Raw genomic sequence first — 18146 nt, 5'->3', positions numbered from 1 at the left:
ACCATCGTCACCTTGGCTGATATTCCTCACTATCTCCTGCACTGTCAGCCGCACGTTCCCCAATGGCAAGCCCTCCGTCGCCGTCTTATGCAACTTGGGTGCAGCGCAATGTCCATGGCCACCCTCCTTGGTCCCGTGCCTCGGTCTACCCAGTGGGCCGTCACCACAGCCCTGCTCCGCTTCCTTGCAAGACTCGTGCCTTGCGTCCACCCTCTGACCGCGGGCTTTCTTGTACTATGTTGTGCCTGTGCTGCTCTGACTGTTTGCTCTAATCATACGAAGTTTGTCGTTGCTCTGATTGTTTATTCCCTCTGTTTTTCCTTTTGAATAGCAGGCCGGCATCAGCCTGGCCCGACCTTTGCTCTTTTCTCTTCTTTCTTCCTCTCCTGGTGGTGATGGTGGTGATACCATCCGAGACATACCATCCGAGACATGTTTCGCGGTTTGAATCCCCTACAGGCTGAAATCAGTGGCGCCCCCTTGACACACATTGACCGCCTATACCAGAAGCCGAAAGTGCACCTAGGAAATGCATTTCTTAAAAAGAAATGAAAACCAGTTGCTGTACGACCAGTGTGGTGTTGGACTTGGTGTGTTGTATGAATGGAAGATCTTGAAAAATTAGCAGAACTAGATTTTACTTCCACCAATAAGAACCATCTAAACAATTTAAAGGGTGGAAGCGAAACCGAGCGAACGGCTGAGAAAGCAAACCAAAAGAGTAGTAATAACGTAAATAGAAATATAAAAGTAAACTAAAAATAAGTAGAGCTATAAGTAGATAGAAAGTTAAATAAATAAAGTGCCTATACTTCCCCCCTATGTGGAGACAATCGAACATGTTAGGACCTGAGAAACAAAGTTGAACCTCCCTCCTACCCTAATATGTGTCACTGCTAAACTTCTGCAATGTATGACACAACGTTGTCATTACATTATATGAAACCCAAGAGACCTGCGATTATAGTTAATCTCTCAGAGCCAACCTCACAAATGTTCTGCTGACGCTTCTTAGAACGATTATGGTCTCATCTTTAAGGTAACTTTCGAGTGACTGTGTATTAAATACATTCACGCCCATTTACTTTCGGGGGGGGGGGGGGGGGTCTACTTATTTTGGCAGGAAAAGTCAGCCAGAAAGGACGGCTTTCTATTCCTTGCTAAATAATTCCTTAGTGTGTATTCCTGGGGTAGTTAGGAGTAAGGCGATGTGGAGTCACAGGTCAGAGGTCTTCCGCCGTCCCATACACGATGTCACAGGCTGCTGAAGAGACCAGTATCACGCAGGTAGTGGAGAAGCGCCGCGGTTACACCACTGCTCCGTGTGGGGTTGCGTGAGAGATGGAGTATCCGAGGCTGGTCAGGCGGGACTTCAGCTTGTCGCGGAAGGACTTGGAACGGCGGCGGTCGAGAAGAAGGTGTCAAATGTCTGCCTCAACATTGCAGATAGAACATACACTCTTAAAAATGAACTTCACCGCATAGCACGCTCCCAGCCAACCATTATCTCGAACGATATCGTTATCTGCCCTAATTTGTTGAAAACACGGGGCGTACGCCTTTTTTTGCAACAATTATGAATTATGAACAGCATAAGTGTCACAGAAATGGCGTACGCCCCCGTTTTCAACAAATCAGGGCAGATAACGATATCATTCGAGGTAATGGTTGGCTAGGAGCGTGCTATGAGGGGAAGTTCATTTTTAAGAGTGTAGGGGTTGCTTTGGGATTTTTAAGGGACATGCAGAGTAGTGGTGAAGTTCGAGTCACAACCTTTTTGACTGAGAATGTCTTTATTGCTTTTCCTTATTTTTCTTTTTTCCTTATTTTCTTTTCTTTCCTTATCCTCATCGTGCATCTTTTTCTTGTTCAGAAATGTCGTATTTATTGGTGATATCTTCAGGTTCCTATTGTAAACAAGGCACTTATGTGTCCCGGAGTCTTAGTTCCAGACCTTATATCTTGTGCTGTTGAACGCTGAACGCAGAACGCTGAAGTTATAGATGTCCGCAGGCTGCATGGCATTGAAGATGTGAAAGATCGAAGCGGTTCCTTATCCAAACGTCTTCATCTGCCTCTTCTATAGGGCTGTGGTTGAACCTCCGCGACTTGCGGAGTTTCAGTCGTCCCGCCGTCGTTGCCCCCTGGCGGCCTACCGCGTCTGGAGTGTATGTCGTATGGGGACACATACGGCGGTTGCCTGGGGACTAGGACAGTTCCAGCAGGGCCGTACGTCCAGCCACGTCCTTGTATGTACGTGGGACCGTACAAAATAGCAGTGACGGCGTGCGGTGGGTCAGAGTCGGGACGTTGATCTGCAGCAGCTGGCCTGGCAACGTATCCCCAAAGACCGTTGTGCCACCAATGGTTTATTACGCGGTAGTGGGCGCTCCTACGAGAAATTTGCAGTAACACCTGTATCTGCTTCGCTGGAGGGAATGATATAAAGACCAACAACAGGGTATTGCTTTACATCGTCAATGATGATGATGATGATGGTAGTGGTGGGGTAGAGTAAAATGTGGAGGTATAATCCTTACTTAGCGTGGGACCACCAACTTTAGACCGATTATGTAAAAACATATGGCAAGTAATGTGTTAAAATGATCTTTCCACCTCAGAGACCTCAAACAAAGATGTAATGAAAGTCGTGCTGTCTTTCGATGGAAAGAAGTCACATCACCCAACAGCTCCCGCGACGTCAAAAGGTTTTCTACCAATTCTGTCGAGCGCCTGCCGGCTCGCGTGAAAGCGATCGCATTGTTGTCAGAATACACTACTAATCTCCTCTCACGCCAGAGGCCCAGCACGATGGCGAGGTTGCAACACCAATGTTAGGAAAAAACGTATTTCTGCATGGGACATTCAGCCTCAACCCATCGTCATTCATGTGTTGTTGTTGTTGTTGTTGTTCAGCCGTGGAGCCGATGAAGTATAGTTCTTCCAGTGCTACTTACATTGATACGTTTTGTTGGCAGTACAGTTCTCCCTTCTTGAACAACTTCTAGGATATACCATCTCTTCCACCTACGTCTCAAAAATTGATACATCCAGCGAACATATTCAAGCCTAATTTATGTTCGCAATCCATAAAAAAAGGGACAGAGTTCTATCCTGAGTTTTGTAAAGCCACATGCCGTGTATAATAGAGTACCGGACCTGCGGTTACCGTACACTGGACTGAATACGCTAAATGCGAAGTCCTCAATTCACGCTCTTTTCAAAATCCAGCTGGGATGTAGACATGTGCTTCAACTACGACGTATAAAAACCAAAGAGCAGGCTCTGAGATCTGGCCTTCATCAGGCCGGGCCAGGGTGTTGGACGACTGTTCCAGTCGGTTATGATTACATGGGAACTACTCTGGCTACTGCTCGTGATACACAGGAAATGATCTTAGTTTCTTGCACGTAAAGCCTTCCCACCTAAATTTTCAGGGACGGTATGTGGTTCTCAAATGTCAAATGTGTGCATGTATTATCGTATACCTGCTGACGTTCACCCAGATGACTACACTTCGAAATGCATATTTCCAGCATTTGCTTCCCGAGCAAGCCGCAGCGAAGGATATCTTGTCGCGTCAACGTTGTGATCGAACGTACCCCCATGCCGTTCGAACGAAGAGGAGACCTCCGGAGCGTGCTATATGGTACGTCTGCTGGGGAGGCTGGATCCCATGTCGAGGCTCTTTATCGGTACACAGTTCCACAAAAAAATCCTTCCTGTTAATAGACAGTGTTAGTAGACCGTTGATGACGTCACCGTGAGGTTGTCGTAACAACGGGGACCAATGGCAGCGTGCATAACTCAGAATGTTGCCCGTTGATTCGGTCGGTAGATACGATACTTCGGAAGACACGATAAAACAAAACACATGCCTAGAATTTGTTCTCCGCCCTTAAAGGGGTCGGGACACTTTCGTAGATGTAGTTCATTGCATCATGACGCACAGGACACATACACATACACTGGATGATAATGAGGTGGGCGATTCACCGCCGCAGTGGCGGTACACAGCCCTATTGCACATCGGGAACGGATAGGGGGGGGGGGATATATTTATTAGAACAAAGAAAAAAAAATGAGGAAAACGGATGAGAGGATGATGATGGGGGGAGTACTTTCAGAAATCCGTCGCCAGACCGGTGGAGCGCAGGAACTTTGCAAGAAGGCGAAGACCTTGCATCTGCTGGGCAGCGTTCGACCACGGTCCGAAAATATTCGCGAGGTTGAACGGCCGTTTGTCAATGCGTTGCATAGCAACTTCCATCAGTGACCCCGTGTCATAGTCACGATTTATTTGTTGTTGCCCACAAGCCAGGACGACGTGGCAGAGGTCGGCGTGCGCTCCACAAGTTGGGCAGAAGGTAGACGAGGTGGAGCCGAGACGGCGTTTAAAGGCAGGTATAAAGACAACGTTCAGCCTCATGCGTTGGAAGAGTGCAGTAAAAGGGCGCGGTACACTCTAAATCTTTTCACACCTTTAAAGGTGTAATAACGTGCATAGCGTACGCCTTTTTGGGTGTAATTTTGGCAAGATCATAATGGAGCACGGTTTCGCACAAATTTTCTTTACTCGAGTGTTGTCTGTCCTCCAAAAATTCAGTCTAGCAACATCTCAACGTTGTTCAACAGTATTGTAGACACTTGCGCGTGCACAATTTTCGGTAGCGATGCATATATGCATTAGCTCGTACCTATGATATCCAAGACATAATGAAAGCAAGATTTGCACTGACACTTGATCTTTAGTAATGCTTTCCGAATTTTGTAAAATATCATCCTGGAGATGCAATGTTACGCAACCAGGTTGAATGTGCATAGCGCACACCTTTAAAGGTGTGAAAAAGTTTACAGTGTAGTTGCGGAGGAGGAATTTCAAGAGAAAGCGTGTGGTTTACAGCAGAGAGAAGGGAGCGGGCTACGTCTTGTTACCATTCAGCCTGCATTGTACGGCACGCCACAATACTGAGGAAAAAAAGATTTATTCTTCTACGTGTCGTACTTAGCGAGATACAAGCCCTTGAACACACTCCCGAGCAAAGCGCAGACGTCACAGAGGACAGAGTTGCGTTCATTCCCATTGGGAGCCGTAAGCACGTGACTTCTCGTACGCTGTCTCACTGGCGGTGGCGAGGGCTGTGACGTCAGAGCCGCACAAGTTTCGGTATTCGCGGTGCCTATATTCTCCGCTTCTGTTACTCTCTCAGCTGTGAAACTTTCCATGCAGGTTCACATCGACGCAAAGAACAGTGTTTTACGTTTATCTGGGATAACCTGGGATGACCTGTCGCGACCCCTTTAAAGGAACAGTGAAACACATATATTGAATGATGATCAGGTGAACGATTCACCGCCACTGAGGCGGTTCACGGAACAATGTAACCCCCTCACCCTCCCCCTTCGCCCCCCTACCGCACCCCCCTCAATAAGTTTTCCTCTTCTGCTACTGTGCGACAACTACAATTTGGAGCGGCAGAGGGAAGGCCTTTCTTCTACACACCCTGTAGAAAACCCCGTCCTCCTTGAACGGACAGCGTTTAGCTGTCAAGGGATTTTCATGTTAGAGTTGTGACCGACTGCAATTTACGTATAGACACCAAATGCAAAATCTTCCTCAAAAGGTCGTAGTTTTTTTTTAGAAAAATAAAACACGGTCGTCTCACATATGTATGTAGTTTTCGTTTCACGGTAACGTAGGCATGAGTTAGAGTTACTGCGCCTTGCCAGACGACACATGGGTGTGCGATAAAGGTACTGAGGGCTGCTTTGCGATATGACCTGACAAAATGCAATCAGCAGGTTTCGTCTCCAATCGGTGTCTTGATTGCTTGCCGGAACAGGAACGTTGAAGTGAATGACACGACAGTGTCGTCATGGCAGTTGCACGCGCAGGCTATAAAATTCAATTATAAATGTTTGGCTTTAAAAAATTTAATTCAGTGTTAGCACCGCTGGCTACCAACAGCGCACAGACGGAGAGAGGACAGCAGGAAGGAGCGCGGAACAGAGGGGTTAGCATGCGTCTTGGGCCAACTTCAAGTGGAACTGTGGCGACATTCGTCTTGAAAGTCTGCCGGAGAACCCAGGGGAAACATGAGACAGCACAGCCGGTGGTAGGATTCGAACCCACCACCTCCCAGTCTTCAGCGCCAACTTGGCTATCACCAACGGGCGTATTCTTTTACCCAATCGGCCATGCAGCCCCTGAAAGCGCTGCTCACTGCTGACGTCGCTGCTACGTTTTGTATTGACAATAGACCTCTCCCTGTTTGTAGACAAATGACGTCATAGTGTTCGACAGCGCCACCAATTTGATGGAGCTAAACTACGCTCTAAGCGTGTGTCATAGTACGATATGACACACGGTATAGTACGATATGACACAAGGGGCGAACAAGGTCGCGCCCGAAAGCCAGGGTCTTGAGGAGATTACGGTGGTCCCTGAAAGGGACCAGCGACCTTCGGTCCTACTTTTCTTTCAATAGAAGGCAGCGAACAAGTGCCCATTCGTGGAACACAGCCGTCCCCTTCCAATTTGTTTCGGTTTCATTCTGTCTACCAACGTCATGATGGCGTTTCTCGGGTAGAGGCCTATTTCTCCTACGTTATGCTCAGTCGGTTACCCCGCTCTGGGAGCCTCCTAGACCAGGTTGCTCTTTTAGTGCGTTTTCCTAAATTGAATTGCACAGTGGCGAGACACAATTAACCGAAAATAGGGTTTATTCGCATGACGTCATCCGCAGCGCAGCGCCACTATCGATAGCAGATTTGCCGCCATAATGTGGGTCCTCAGCAGGTTTCGACTGCCTAGAACTTCACCCAGATCGCATGCACCGTACATTTTGGTGTTTCGAAGTTATTGTACTGTATGAGTATTACTAACCCCACATCCTAGTAATTTTAATGTTTTCAACCCTCTAAGTAGCATATGTCAGCGAACGAAAACCGGAACCAAACTTCAGGAGACCTACATCATGAGGGCGATTTCGCCTCTTCGAAGCTTGTGGCCTTTTGTAGGGTTGACGCTATGAATAAACTCTATACTTTGTGATGATCCTTCCCCATTGACTGCTCGATAAATCAAGCATGCTTTCAAGAAACTCTAAATGTCATTTCGCTGATCCGCTAAGAGCCCCGGAGAGCAAGCCAGGTGCTTCCAGAAGTGCCCTGCTATCCATCCTCATCACGGCTCCTCAATACTCCGAGACTCTAGTGCATCTGTCAGTCACAGTCAATCAGAGAGTGACAGCAACGTGAATGTGTAAGAGAGAGCATTCATCTTACCAAACGGGATTCACGGACGGCCATGCATAGGACTCGGACGCCAAGAGAGCCGGGGAGAAGATTGGCTCGTTAGATGCGCCTGGTTGAGCAGCGGTCGCCCGCGACGCCGCAAGAAGCAGAAACCAACACGAGACGCTCCAGGCGCTAGTCATGCTTCCCTGCAATGATAAGAACAGGCGTTCGCGTGCTGTCCCTGACGTCTCACTTCCGTGCTGTTTGACGCGTATCTCTGCCCGGTCATTATTGTCGGTTCTGCGCAAAGGTGCATTCTCCAGTGCATACAAGGACCTCCCACATGCATTCGTCACCTATTCAATGGGGTTTGTGGCAATCAGTGTCTGCGTGAACGCTTTGGGTGGTATTTCAAATGAAAGGCGTGCACAGCGCTTCTTTTCTGTATGCGTTGCCATCTTTTGCGCAGGAGTATGTACAGCTTGGGACAAAAGTTTACGGAACGCCGGAACTGTCGTATTTCTTCACCGGAGCGGGCCTCTGGTGGGATTTCTGGAAGAGGTCGGATAAGAAACGGGTGACCGGCTAATCTATACATCTCTCAGTATGTGTGTCCATCCCCTTCCGTTAGAGTGTCGCTCTAATGCAGAAATGCGACAACCCGGTGTTCCGATAACTTTTGTCCCAAGCTGTGTCACGAGAGCTGGCCAGAACCTTCGATTATGAAGTATGAATTGCTTCACAACAAAGAAGGTCGGTATAGAGTTGTCTGAAGTGACGGGAGGTACTTGAAGGACCAAGTGCTCAAGTAATACTTTACGTATATTTCTGAATTTCATCGTATACTTTGTACTGTACTTAAAGTGCTTTTTCCCAGTATACTTTCCCATCAAGCACTCAAGTACTCAAACTTGGACTCCAGTCAAAAAATCACAAACAACTATTAAAAATGCACCCTACTGAAAGCACTAAAATGACAACAAGAAAACGAAACAACACAGATAGTGATATGTGTGAATTTTCGTCGCCTTGACACCATTTTAGCGCTTTTAGCGGGATATGCAGCAACAACAGTCCCAGTCTGACATTTTAGCAACGATTTTTGTGGTTTTAAAGAGCATATTTGTTGAACAAAATCCATTGGTAGGGGGGGATTTATTGGAAGAAAAAAAAGGTGGGTCTGAAAAACCAGGTTCGGCATTTTCCTTGCTCGTACCAGACAAAATTCGTAACTGCTGGCTTTAGACAATGCCTGAATTTTCAACGAAAGAAATTAGCAACGTCATTACGCATTACTCGGTCAAGTCGTAATGTCGTTACTAGAGCGCGAATAAATATATACTAAAAACTCCCGAAGTATGCATCAAAAAATCTTCGAAATATGCAGTAAGAGCTCCGAATATATGCAATGTTCTTCGTTGTCATTCGTACGAACGCACTGCGTCGAATGCATAGTTGACAAACTTTGAGCATTTTATTAGGGATCACAGGGTAAAAACTGCCTTCGTTCAGGAGTACACAACGAAGGTGACTTGCGCTAAAGACATTAATCGTGCAACTTCACTTTCGGCACTGCACAGTGCAGGTTGAAATGTGGACGCCATCCGATTTCGTAACGGTAAAGAAAGTGGCGAAGGCGAGGTACGGCCCCACCGCGACCGTGCAGCGAACGTACTCTGACGCCAGACGAAGGGGCGACGCGCTGTTGGAAAAGATCTCGAACATTCGTGAATACCGTGCGCTCGACACTGCTTTGATGCTGAATCTACGTATTTTGCGCAGTGGAGCAGCTGGGTGGTGCCTGAACACCACACCCCTCCGAAACTTCCAAAATATTCGCTTCTGACCGGAAGGAAAACCCCCAAAGCAGCAAGCCTGAAACCCGAAAAAAAAAAAAAAAAGAACAGGAAAATCTTCATTGAAAAAAATAAAAAAGACGAAAGTTCTCGCACCTGGCCGCCTTACGAAAATATCGCAAAATATACACTATGCATGCTATCATACGAAATATGTCATAACGGGCCAAACGTTCGTTTGGCCCCAAGCCAAGACCAAAAGCGTTTTTTTCGTCGCCCTTATACCAAGCCATATCGAAAAGAAAAGAAAAAAAAATACACTTGCATTTCCATTAAAATCTGCGCTCTAGTCTTTGCTCATTGCTCGTTCACAAAGTGTAATGCTTTACCATTACTCATTACTGAAATATAATGCATTATTCCACATCTCTTGAACGACGGTAGCTACGACGATAATGCGTGATGCGTACATGTCATTTCCTCTCCCCGATAGCGGAGCCGTTTTTGCCCAATAATGTGAAATGGCGCCTCAAGCGGCCACTATCGTAACTAGCCCTGAACCCGGTTCTCTCGTACACGCTTGCCGAATGTCCACAGGTCGCTGTCTATAGTACCAGGTCGTGCTTGCAATGCAACCGAGGACATTCACGATTCGTATACTGTAACAACAACAAAAAGGAAGATATAATTGACTAATGTGGTACTTCCCACGGGAACATGTACATTTCATCCAGCAGCTCGGGGTACCCAAATGGCGCAAGACAAAGCTTGGACGGCATTCTTTGTATTCGAGGAGAGCTCTACGAGGAGCAGCCCAATGTTCCCACTGCAATCAAGCAGTATAAGTCGTCTAATTTGAGCAGAGCGTGGAGCACATCTCCGTCTCCTTATCGGTCACAACCAGCGGGCCACTTACCCACCAACTCTATGGGTTGCTCTCACCTGAACGAACGCTTTCGTGTCCCCACAGCGGCTGCGGATAAAGCCGGCAGCTGTCGTTTCCGACACCAGTTGTGATGAGAGCTTTTATACGCGTGCATCTAGGTAAACGCGATTGTCTCGGTCTAGTGACTAGGAAGAAACGGCGGCAGGGAAACTATACAAGGCGAAAGCCTTGACTAGCATCGTAAACAGCTTGTCGTTCTTGGACATGGCGTTCCTGCCGGGTGCATGCAGATCGTCATGGACATCGTCCATCCGTAAGAGCTTCGTTCGCGTGACGCTTTCAACGCGAGACGAATAATTTCGGCGTTATTATCCTGCGACACGCGCGCGCGCGTTAATTTTTCTGTGCTATGTGGAAGCATATACACTCTTAAAAATGAACTTCACCGCATAGCACGCTCCTAGCCAACCATTATCTCGAATGATATCGTTATCTGCCCTGATTTGTTGAAATCACTGGGCGTACGCCTTTTCTGTGACACTTATGCTGTTCATAATTGTCACAGAAAAGGCGTACGCCCATTGATTTCAACAAATCAGGGCAGATAACGATATCATTCGAGATAATGGTTGGCTAGGAGCGTGCTATGCGGTGAAGTTCATTTTTAAGAGTGTAGTGTATGGATTCCGTACTATCGCGAGTCAGGGGAGAAATTTTAGGGCTGTCGCGAACTTTTTTCGAACCGCAGTGTTTGAGATCGAACCGGTTTTAATGGCCCGACGAACCTTCGATTTTTTTACAATGTTCCAGCAGGTTCGCATGGTTCGGTATCATTTCAGAGCAAAAGGATGAAAGACACGCATAGCTGCACGATCTGATGAGCTTTATGGTCCGGGCAGAAGTACTGTTCCGTACCTTTCTAATTCGAGGCGATGTCCTTCTCTGGAAAGGTCTTAAGGCTGTCCGTCTGCGAGGGGTATCACCTTCAAAAGACCTTTCCAGAGAAGGACATCTACCGGAACGCCGTTTCTGCCCACTGAGGCACGATAACTGAAATTCTCCTTTTAGATACCGCGCTTTTTCGTAAAAGGAGATCGACTATCTCCTTTACGGTCGAAAAGGCACAGCCTCGAACGCAGCGTCCGCCTATGATTTAAAAGGATCGCGATTGTTTAAGACAAAAATGCCTACCTTTAAAGGGACTGTCTCGTACAGCCGGGGCGATTCCGAAACTTTGCCACAACTATCTTCACGAGTACTGTACACACACAACCGTCAAAGTTTCATTCAGAATAACCAAATTGTTTTCGAAGAATTTGTCGAAACGTGCCGTAATAGCAGACGACGGAACATGCGCTTCACTCTCATGCAACGTCACCCATGATGTCGGCCTGCGGGTACGTCGCCGTTGCCATGGCAATCGGAACCTGCAGAAGGACCTTGGTTGAATAATCCCCTTGCTCTCGAAATGGGGACATTCGGACATATATCTCCGCGAGCGGAAAATGTAGCTCGTGCATTGACTGCGGGGTCTCCGATAATGTGGTAATACGCAGAAGCTAATAATACGCAGAAGCTAAGTCACGTGTCTTCTTTCCCCGAGTATTTAATGTGTTTTTTAAATAAACACGCACTCCTCCATGTACGTCGTCAGCGACACTTCATTTCGAAACATGATCAGTGTGCAACGGGGAGTGTAATGGAAGCGCGCGTAATATATTTTTGGTCGGAGCTGTAATGCGACCGCGCGCGCAGATGGCTGCGACTTCAGATATGTCATTGTGAGTGGGGTTGCTATGAGACTTTAGTTTTAACTTGTCTCTGAAGGTTAACATAGTTGTTCCAAATCACCATGTGGGCCACTTCTTAGAATGTGCGTTTTTCGCCCAACACTCAAAGAAAATGCACAGGAGTTGCCGCGGTCCCCAGTCACTTCTGAAAGTCGTCTGCTGACGCAGGTGCACTGCGCGCGCAAAAGCAGACGACTTCTGTATCCTATCACGGACTTTCCCGCAGGGCGACGTAGCAGTTCGGGTTGTTGTCAACACAGACCGCGGCATGCTCTGCAATCTTTATCAATTTAATTCGGTTATTTAATAACCGTGACGTGCTTTGTCGGTGAAATTTGCGGTATTCCATTTTCAACAAAGGGCAATCGAATGATACACTTTATGAGAGGGGCAGGGGGTACGAGACCGTCCCTTTAAGATTTTTATCAGTCATTAGAATAATTTTTGGACTAACAGGACCCTTAACCTGTCCAATAAGAGTGCGTAAATTGAATCAACTGATGCCTGCGCCCCAACTCATGGACGCATTAATTAAGACTTACTATATCTGAAACAAATGAAAGAAAAGGGGGTGGGGGAGAGAAAGGCAGGTCACAAATCCGTACGCTTTGTGAAGCACACGCAGGCGTAGCCGCGAGAAAACACACACAAAAAATCGTTTTGGACAAACATATTCACTTCTTTTTCCTTTTTCAATCAATCAATGAATCAACCAACTCGATCGAAGGTCCTCGGCGTCTGCTCTGCATGCCAGTATTGTTGTTATTGTTTTGCTTGCTTTTGTCCTGAGTGTGCGTACATAGTTGAAGAATAATGACAGTGTTTCCGACTAATCGTGGCTATAATGAGTGACGGTAGTCAAACATCGAAAGTTACGACAGCGACCAAAAAGCCACGAGCTGCAGTGGCAAGAAAGGTGTCCGTGTGTTCTGATAAAGTTATGCGAAAGCACTTTGAGTGTTCTGCGTAGACAGAAGCACAACGGTGAAGTCTACCACTGAAGTGCGAAATCGTCATCGTCGTGTGTCAGCTCGCAAACTCCTTTCACTAATGGGTCCTTCAAAGCTGTAGACGACCCCTACTTCAAATGAGCTTTAGCCTGTCCGTATTATATACACTCTAAAACAGAACTTCACCGCATAGCACGCTGTGCTCCAACCATTGCCATGAATGATACGGTTATCGCTTCTGATTTGAAGAGAGAGAGAGAGGGGGGGGGGGGGGGGGGCGTACGCCTACCTCACTCCTCGAATCAGACGCGATAACCCTATCTTTCTTGGCAATGGTTGGAGCACAGCGTCCTATGCGGTGAAGTTCTGTTTTTAGAGTGTAGGGGCAGAACGTCGTTCTACCTTTGTATTACGACTTGTGAGAGCGCAGTGAGCGATCGATTAAAAACATGCTCTATAGTGACACCCGGGGGCAAACATAAAACGACATTATTCTTTCCGCGTAGGTATTTTTTGAAAAATAAATCTGAATGGAGCGAAATAATTGGGGTGTGGAAAACGCTATTCTACGCCATCTGAGTTCGACCTCGGTCCGCGGTTTCTGACGACGAGCGCGAGAACGAGGGACTACGTCGGTTAATTACCAACACTCAGTGTTTGATTATTTTGCGTAGGGCGTCGGGGTGCATTTTTTCGTATACTCCCATGTTTACAGAATGCATGTTGGGGAGATATAAACATGTGTCTTCATTTGTAAAAATAAAAAAAAATATTAGAGCATTTGTTCATCCAGTTTATCACTAAACTTGTCAAAATTGTCAATTGCGGATTGGGGTGCTGCGTGCGCGCAAGCGTGTCGAACCAATTCCAACTTTTCGACCAACTTTTTGAAAAAGTTCGATATTTTTCAAACCATGGAAATTTGAACCGCGTCTGATTCACGACATCACCACTTCTGACTGGCATGACATACGTTGCGGACGGTAATGAAACGCCGCATAACAAAACCCTAATTATTTCATTTTATTTTATTTTTTAATTCCGTGTTAGCGCCGCGAAGCAACTGTGGCTATGGGCAGCGTACAGACGTGGACAGACCGAGAGAGGACAGCAGGAACAAGTGGGGGACAGGGAGGTTAGTATGCGCCCTGGGCCGACTTCAGGGGCAACTGTGCCGACATTCGTCTCGAAAGTCTCCGGGAAACTCAGGGAAAACCTCAGACAGCATAGCGGGTGACAGTATTCGAACCCGTGTCACCTCCCAGTCTCGGCGTGGAAAACAATCATTCCGAATGACGTCGTTCTCTCCCCGATTTGTCGGAAACGGGATGTGTACGCCTTTTTATGACACTTATGCAGAAATCTTAATTGTCACGAAAAGGCGTACGCCCCGCGCTTTCCACAAATCAAGAGTGATAGAGGTATCACTCTGTAAAATGGTCGGCGTCGTTCAGTGTGCTATAGTTTACTATTACGGTGTACTATTACAGTGGACTATACAGACAGAGCTGCCCATTTGCAGAGCAACTCATCGCGTTGGTGATGGAGCGCTTACAACACTCTTAGAAATGAACTTCACCTCATAGCACGCTCGTAGCCAACCATAATCTCAAAAGATATCGTTATCTTCCCTGATTTGTTGAAAACGGGAGGAGTACGCCTTTTTTATGACAATTATGAACAGCATAAGTGTCACAAAAAAGGCGTACACCTCTCGTTTTCAACAAATCAGGGCACATAGCGATATCATTCGAGATGATGGTTGGCTAAGAGCGTGCTATGTGGTGAAGTTCATTTTTAAGAGTGCAAGATTAACACGTGTGAACAGACGAATACAATGCATCCCCTGCTGCTGGCCTCCAGAAAAAGAAAAAAAAAATCATTGGACGAGCGGCCATGATAGCGTGCGTGTTAGCAGGAATCAGCTGTGCAACCAGCTCCCGTGGCTCAGTGGTTAGCGTGCTGGCCATGTCACGTCGCGACTGGGAGGTACCCGGGTTCGAATCCCGGTCTGGGGTTTTTCCTGGGTTTTCCTCAGACGCTTTCAGACATATGTCGGCACAGTTCCCTTAGAAGTCGGCCCAGGACGCACATTCCCCCAGGGCGTCGGTCGTGACGTTGCCCACATACGTGAGGCCGACAACGGCAAGCCCTATCACCACCCACCACCAGCTGTGCACCAATGATGTCACGTTTTGCTGCAATGGACCTATAATAGGCACTCATTGAGTGAATGCAAACATGTAATCACTACGTGTACGTATAGCTCTAGGTGAACCATCCTAATTTCCGTGCAATCATCACGATGTCCTTCTGTTTGGAGTTGTTAAAATCTGTGATAACTGTATGCATTTCGAATTGATATGTTTCATTAAACCTGATATGATTTATTTTCCTGCGTTTTCAACTGCTATTGTTGCCTGGGTGAAGTAAAGGGAATACAACGCAAACGAAGTGCGCGAACGTAAACATGCCATGGCTAATTATGGACTACTTATTATTCATACTGCTGACGTCACCTCTGACGTCATTTATTTGCAGTCGTAGTAGTCCGGGGAACGGATGGATGGCGCTGACCGTCTCTATCATGGCGTCATTCTGAAGACACAGGGGCCTATGGGAGTTGCGCTACCTGTTTAGATATACCTACATAAGATCGTGAAAGATCCTGTAATTGTGACTGGAACGGTGTGACTGAAATTAGCCTCGGTTAGGTCCATCCGGTCGCGCCAGTTTTTGAGAGATCCCAGAGATGGCGGTGGGCGGAATTGCAGACCAGAGCTGTTGCAGACTAGAGTCCTGGATGGAAGAGCAGCGCATCCCTTTTCCATGCACCGCCCGTTCTCCGATTGGGCGAGGCGCGTCACGTGGCGTTTCGCCCTTCATGAACCTTACAAGCGCCCGCCGGAGTCACAGAACTCTCATAATAACTAGAAACCGAGCCAGCGAAGGGGGGCATCTCGACATGGGAGCCGCCATGATCGATACGGTAGGCCTAGCGTGTTACGAACGGTGTCTCCTACGAGTTCCGTGTGCCGTTCTTTCATGTCGCAGCACAAGGTTGAAACCATACAATGCTCATTCCCTACGGAATCCAAGCGCACAGGTGATGGCAGACAAAACAAACACACTTCGCACACGGCATCGCACACGGAGCCCAGCGGAAGCGGATGCGGCTTGCATTGGATTGGATACCATTGCGGCGAACGCACCTGGTCTTCACACGTGGAATGCAGGGGGGTCGGACTCGCTCAAAAAATCGTGACCACGCGGGAGCTGCCATCCGTTGGTCACGGAAGGCGTTGCCTTCCGTTGGCTCATTCATTCCGCTAAACTTGACGTGCTCGTTTTCCTAAATTCATCACTTGCTACCTCAATTCAACGTACTATGTGCGTATCTCATATGTATTCGTTAAACAAATAAGCAGTGAATATTTTCCTACTACATCACTTGTTTGTGCGCTGCCGTCCGTTCATCACTTTATGATCACGAAACTCGACAGACCAGAGCATGGAATGGCGGGTGGTTTCGTTTTTGTCATTTCCGGTTCCCGTTGGTTCGCAGACCAGCATGAAAATGGCAGTTTACTGTGTGTATTCATCACGGGTATTCATCTTTTGAATTCTGTTACCTTCGGAAATACATGCCTACATTTGTTACGATGGGTAACGATTTATTGATTGCGCTGGAAAAGCATACACACGCCACTTCAACACGTCATAGCCGGTAAACATCTTCATCCGTGTCGGTGGAAAGCAAAGGGTTGGCGGTGTCGCAGGTAATCTCATAGATAATATATGATTCACCCCAAGCAGCACAATGTACTGAAAGTCGAGTGCAATAGGGGTGGTCGGGTAGGTGGAAGGCCTTGAGCAGACTCGTGAAACTAAAGAACATTGATAAGACACATACCGTCCACCCCTATTGCACTCGACTTTCAGTACATTGTGCTGCTTGGGACGTTTGATATGACAACAGTCACCATGTGATTCCGATAGCACTACTCAATTCTGCATGTATCCCGAAGACAGCAAACAACTTTATTTTGGCTTTGGAGAGTGGGGAGGTTCATCGCCACAGGCGATATTCTACCTCATTGCTGGTGGGAATGTGGGGAATAAAATAACGAGCCCCTTGCTAGATCCCGAAGATTCGTGCGTACTCAACGCAATTATACGGCTGGACTCGCTTCCTACGGTGGACGCCGTTGCCTCCATCGGCTTGTTCCCCCGTTTGTCATCCCACGTGACTACACAGGGTTGGCAACAAACGGAGCAGCTCCGCTGTAGTTAGGGGGCTGAAATTCGTCCACTAACACTGTCCATGACCAACGGATGGCTGCGCCCGGGCGGTCACGCTCGGGGATAGGAGAATCCCAGTGACGGCGCGCCAAGTACGTTCTCTAGAGTCTTCCTATATTAACTCTATGGTGGAAAGGCTGTGGCAAATCCGGCCGAATCCAAAATATCGATCATGGCGCCTCCCTGGCTTGGACATTGGGAGAGGGTCTTGCCCTCGTGCAACTCCTTTGCTCTCCCCCACCACTCTCTCTCCCAGTTTTTCTTCTAGCCTCTTCTTATGATTTCTATGACCGGAGTGACTCAGCGTAAGGCAGGCGTCTGTGTTTTTCACCTTCGTGCCTCGCGTTCAACATGCCTTGCTGCTGTGCTGTCGGGTGCAGCAACCGGAAAAAATCAAAGAGCTTCTTTTCGATTCCATACGGGAGAGACAACTAGAAGAGCGGCGATCGGCGTGGCTGCACAGGGTCGCTCGCAAAAGTTTTGTGCGGACAAACAACACGCGCTTGTGTGAGGTAAGCTACTAGTCAACTCTGCTATAAAACGAATTCTGGGGACATTGGCAGGGTAGTGGGGAAGTCTTCATTCGTGTGTGAGGAAAAGTAATGTGACTTCTAGGATCACTTCACTCCTGATGACTTTGAGAAGCAGCGGGCAGATGGACGGAACAAGTTGAAGTCCAGAGCAGTCCCCAGCCTCTTTGCACATCGTTCGCCAAAAAGAACGAGGAGCTACAAAAGAAAAAGCCCCAACAAGCAAAATGCGGATCTAAAAGTAATCTACAATGAGTAAGTTCATACATATGTATCCCAATGTCCAAACAGTGCCGACAAAAAAAAAAAAAAAACTCGATGGCATAATGTTATTCTGTGTTTCGTAGGAGATATTTAATGTCCCGTCCATCTTGCCGTTCTTGCGTGAAAAGTAAGGCCATCCAGCTTCGTTGAGATTCAGTTTTGATCACCTGCTGACAAATGCCGATGCCCCTATGCCAGCCGCGTCGTTCGAGAGTAACCTTTCAAGTAATATCATTTCGAAAGATGAAGCAAAAGGTGCTGGAACAGCAGCATGTCAACGTAAGTGAGCGTCAAAATATATTACATACCGTTGCACACAGCGAGGGTGCAACACACTGACTGCACGATCCTCCCATCAACGGCCGTAGTGCCTGCAAGCAGGGGTAAAA

The 18146-nt window shown here is 47.4% G+C and overlaps 1 protein-coding gene across 1 annotated transcript; it reads right to left on the bottom strand.

Annotated features, from left to right (window-relative positions):
• Nucleotides 1–1829: 1829 nt before the first annotated feature.
• On the bottom strand, nt 1830–10022 carry LOC135400308 (uncharacterized). Its single transcript, XM_064632136.1, has 3 exons — nt 9978–10022; nt 7288–7445; nt 1830–2392 (listed from the first exon to the last, which is right to left on the bottom strand). The coding sequence occupies exons 2-3, from the start codon at nt 7437–7439 to the stop codon at nt 2068–2070; spliced, it is 477 nt and encodes a 158-aa protein (XP_064488206.1). The 5' UTR covers nt 7440–7445; nt 9978–10022; the 3' UTR covers nt 1830–2067.
• Nucleotides 10023–18146: the final 8124 nt, after the last annotated feature.

This window comes from Ornithodoros turicata, chromosome 7 (assembly GCF_037126465.1).
Source record: "Ornithodoros turicata isolate Travis chromosome 7, ASM3712646v1, whole genome shotgun sequence".
Lineage (NCBI taxonomy): Eukaryota > Metazoa > Arthropoda > Arachnida > Ixodida > Argasidae > Ornithodoros > Ornithodoros turicata.
Note: the sequence above shows the minus strand (reverse complement) of the source record. Positions and strands in the feature narration are given on the sequence as shown.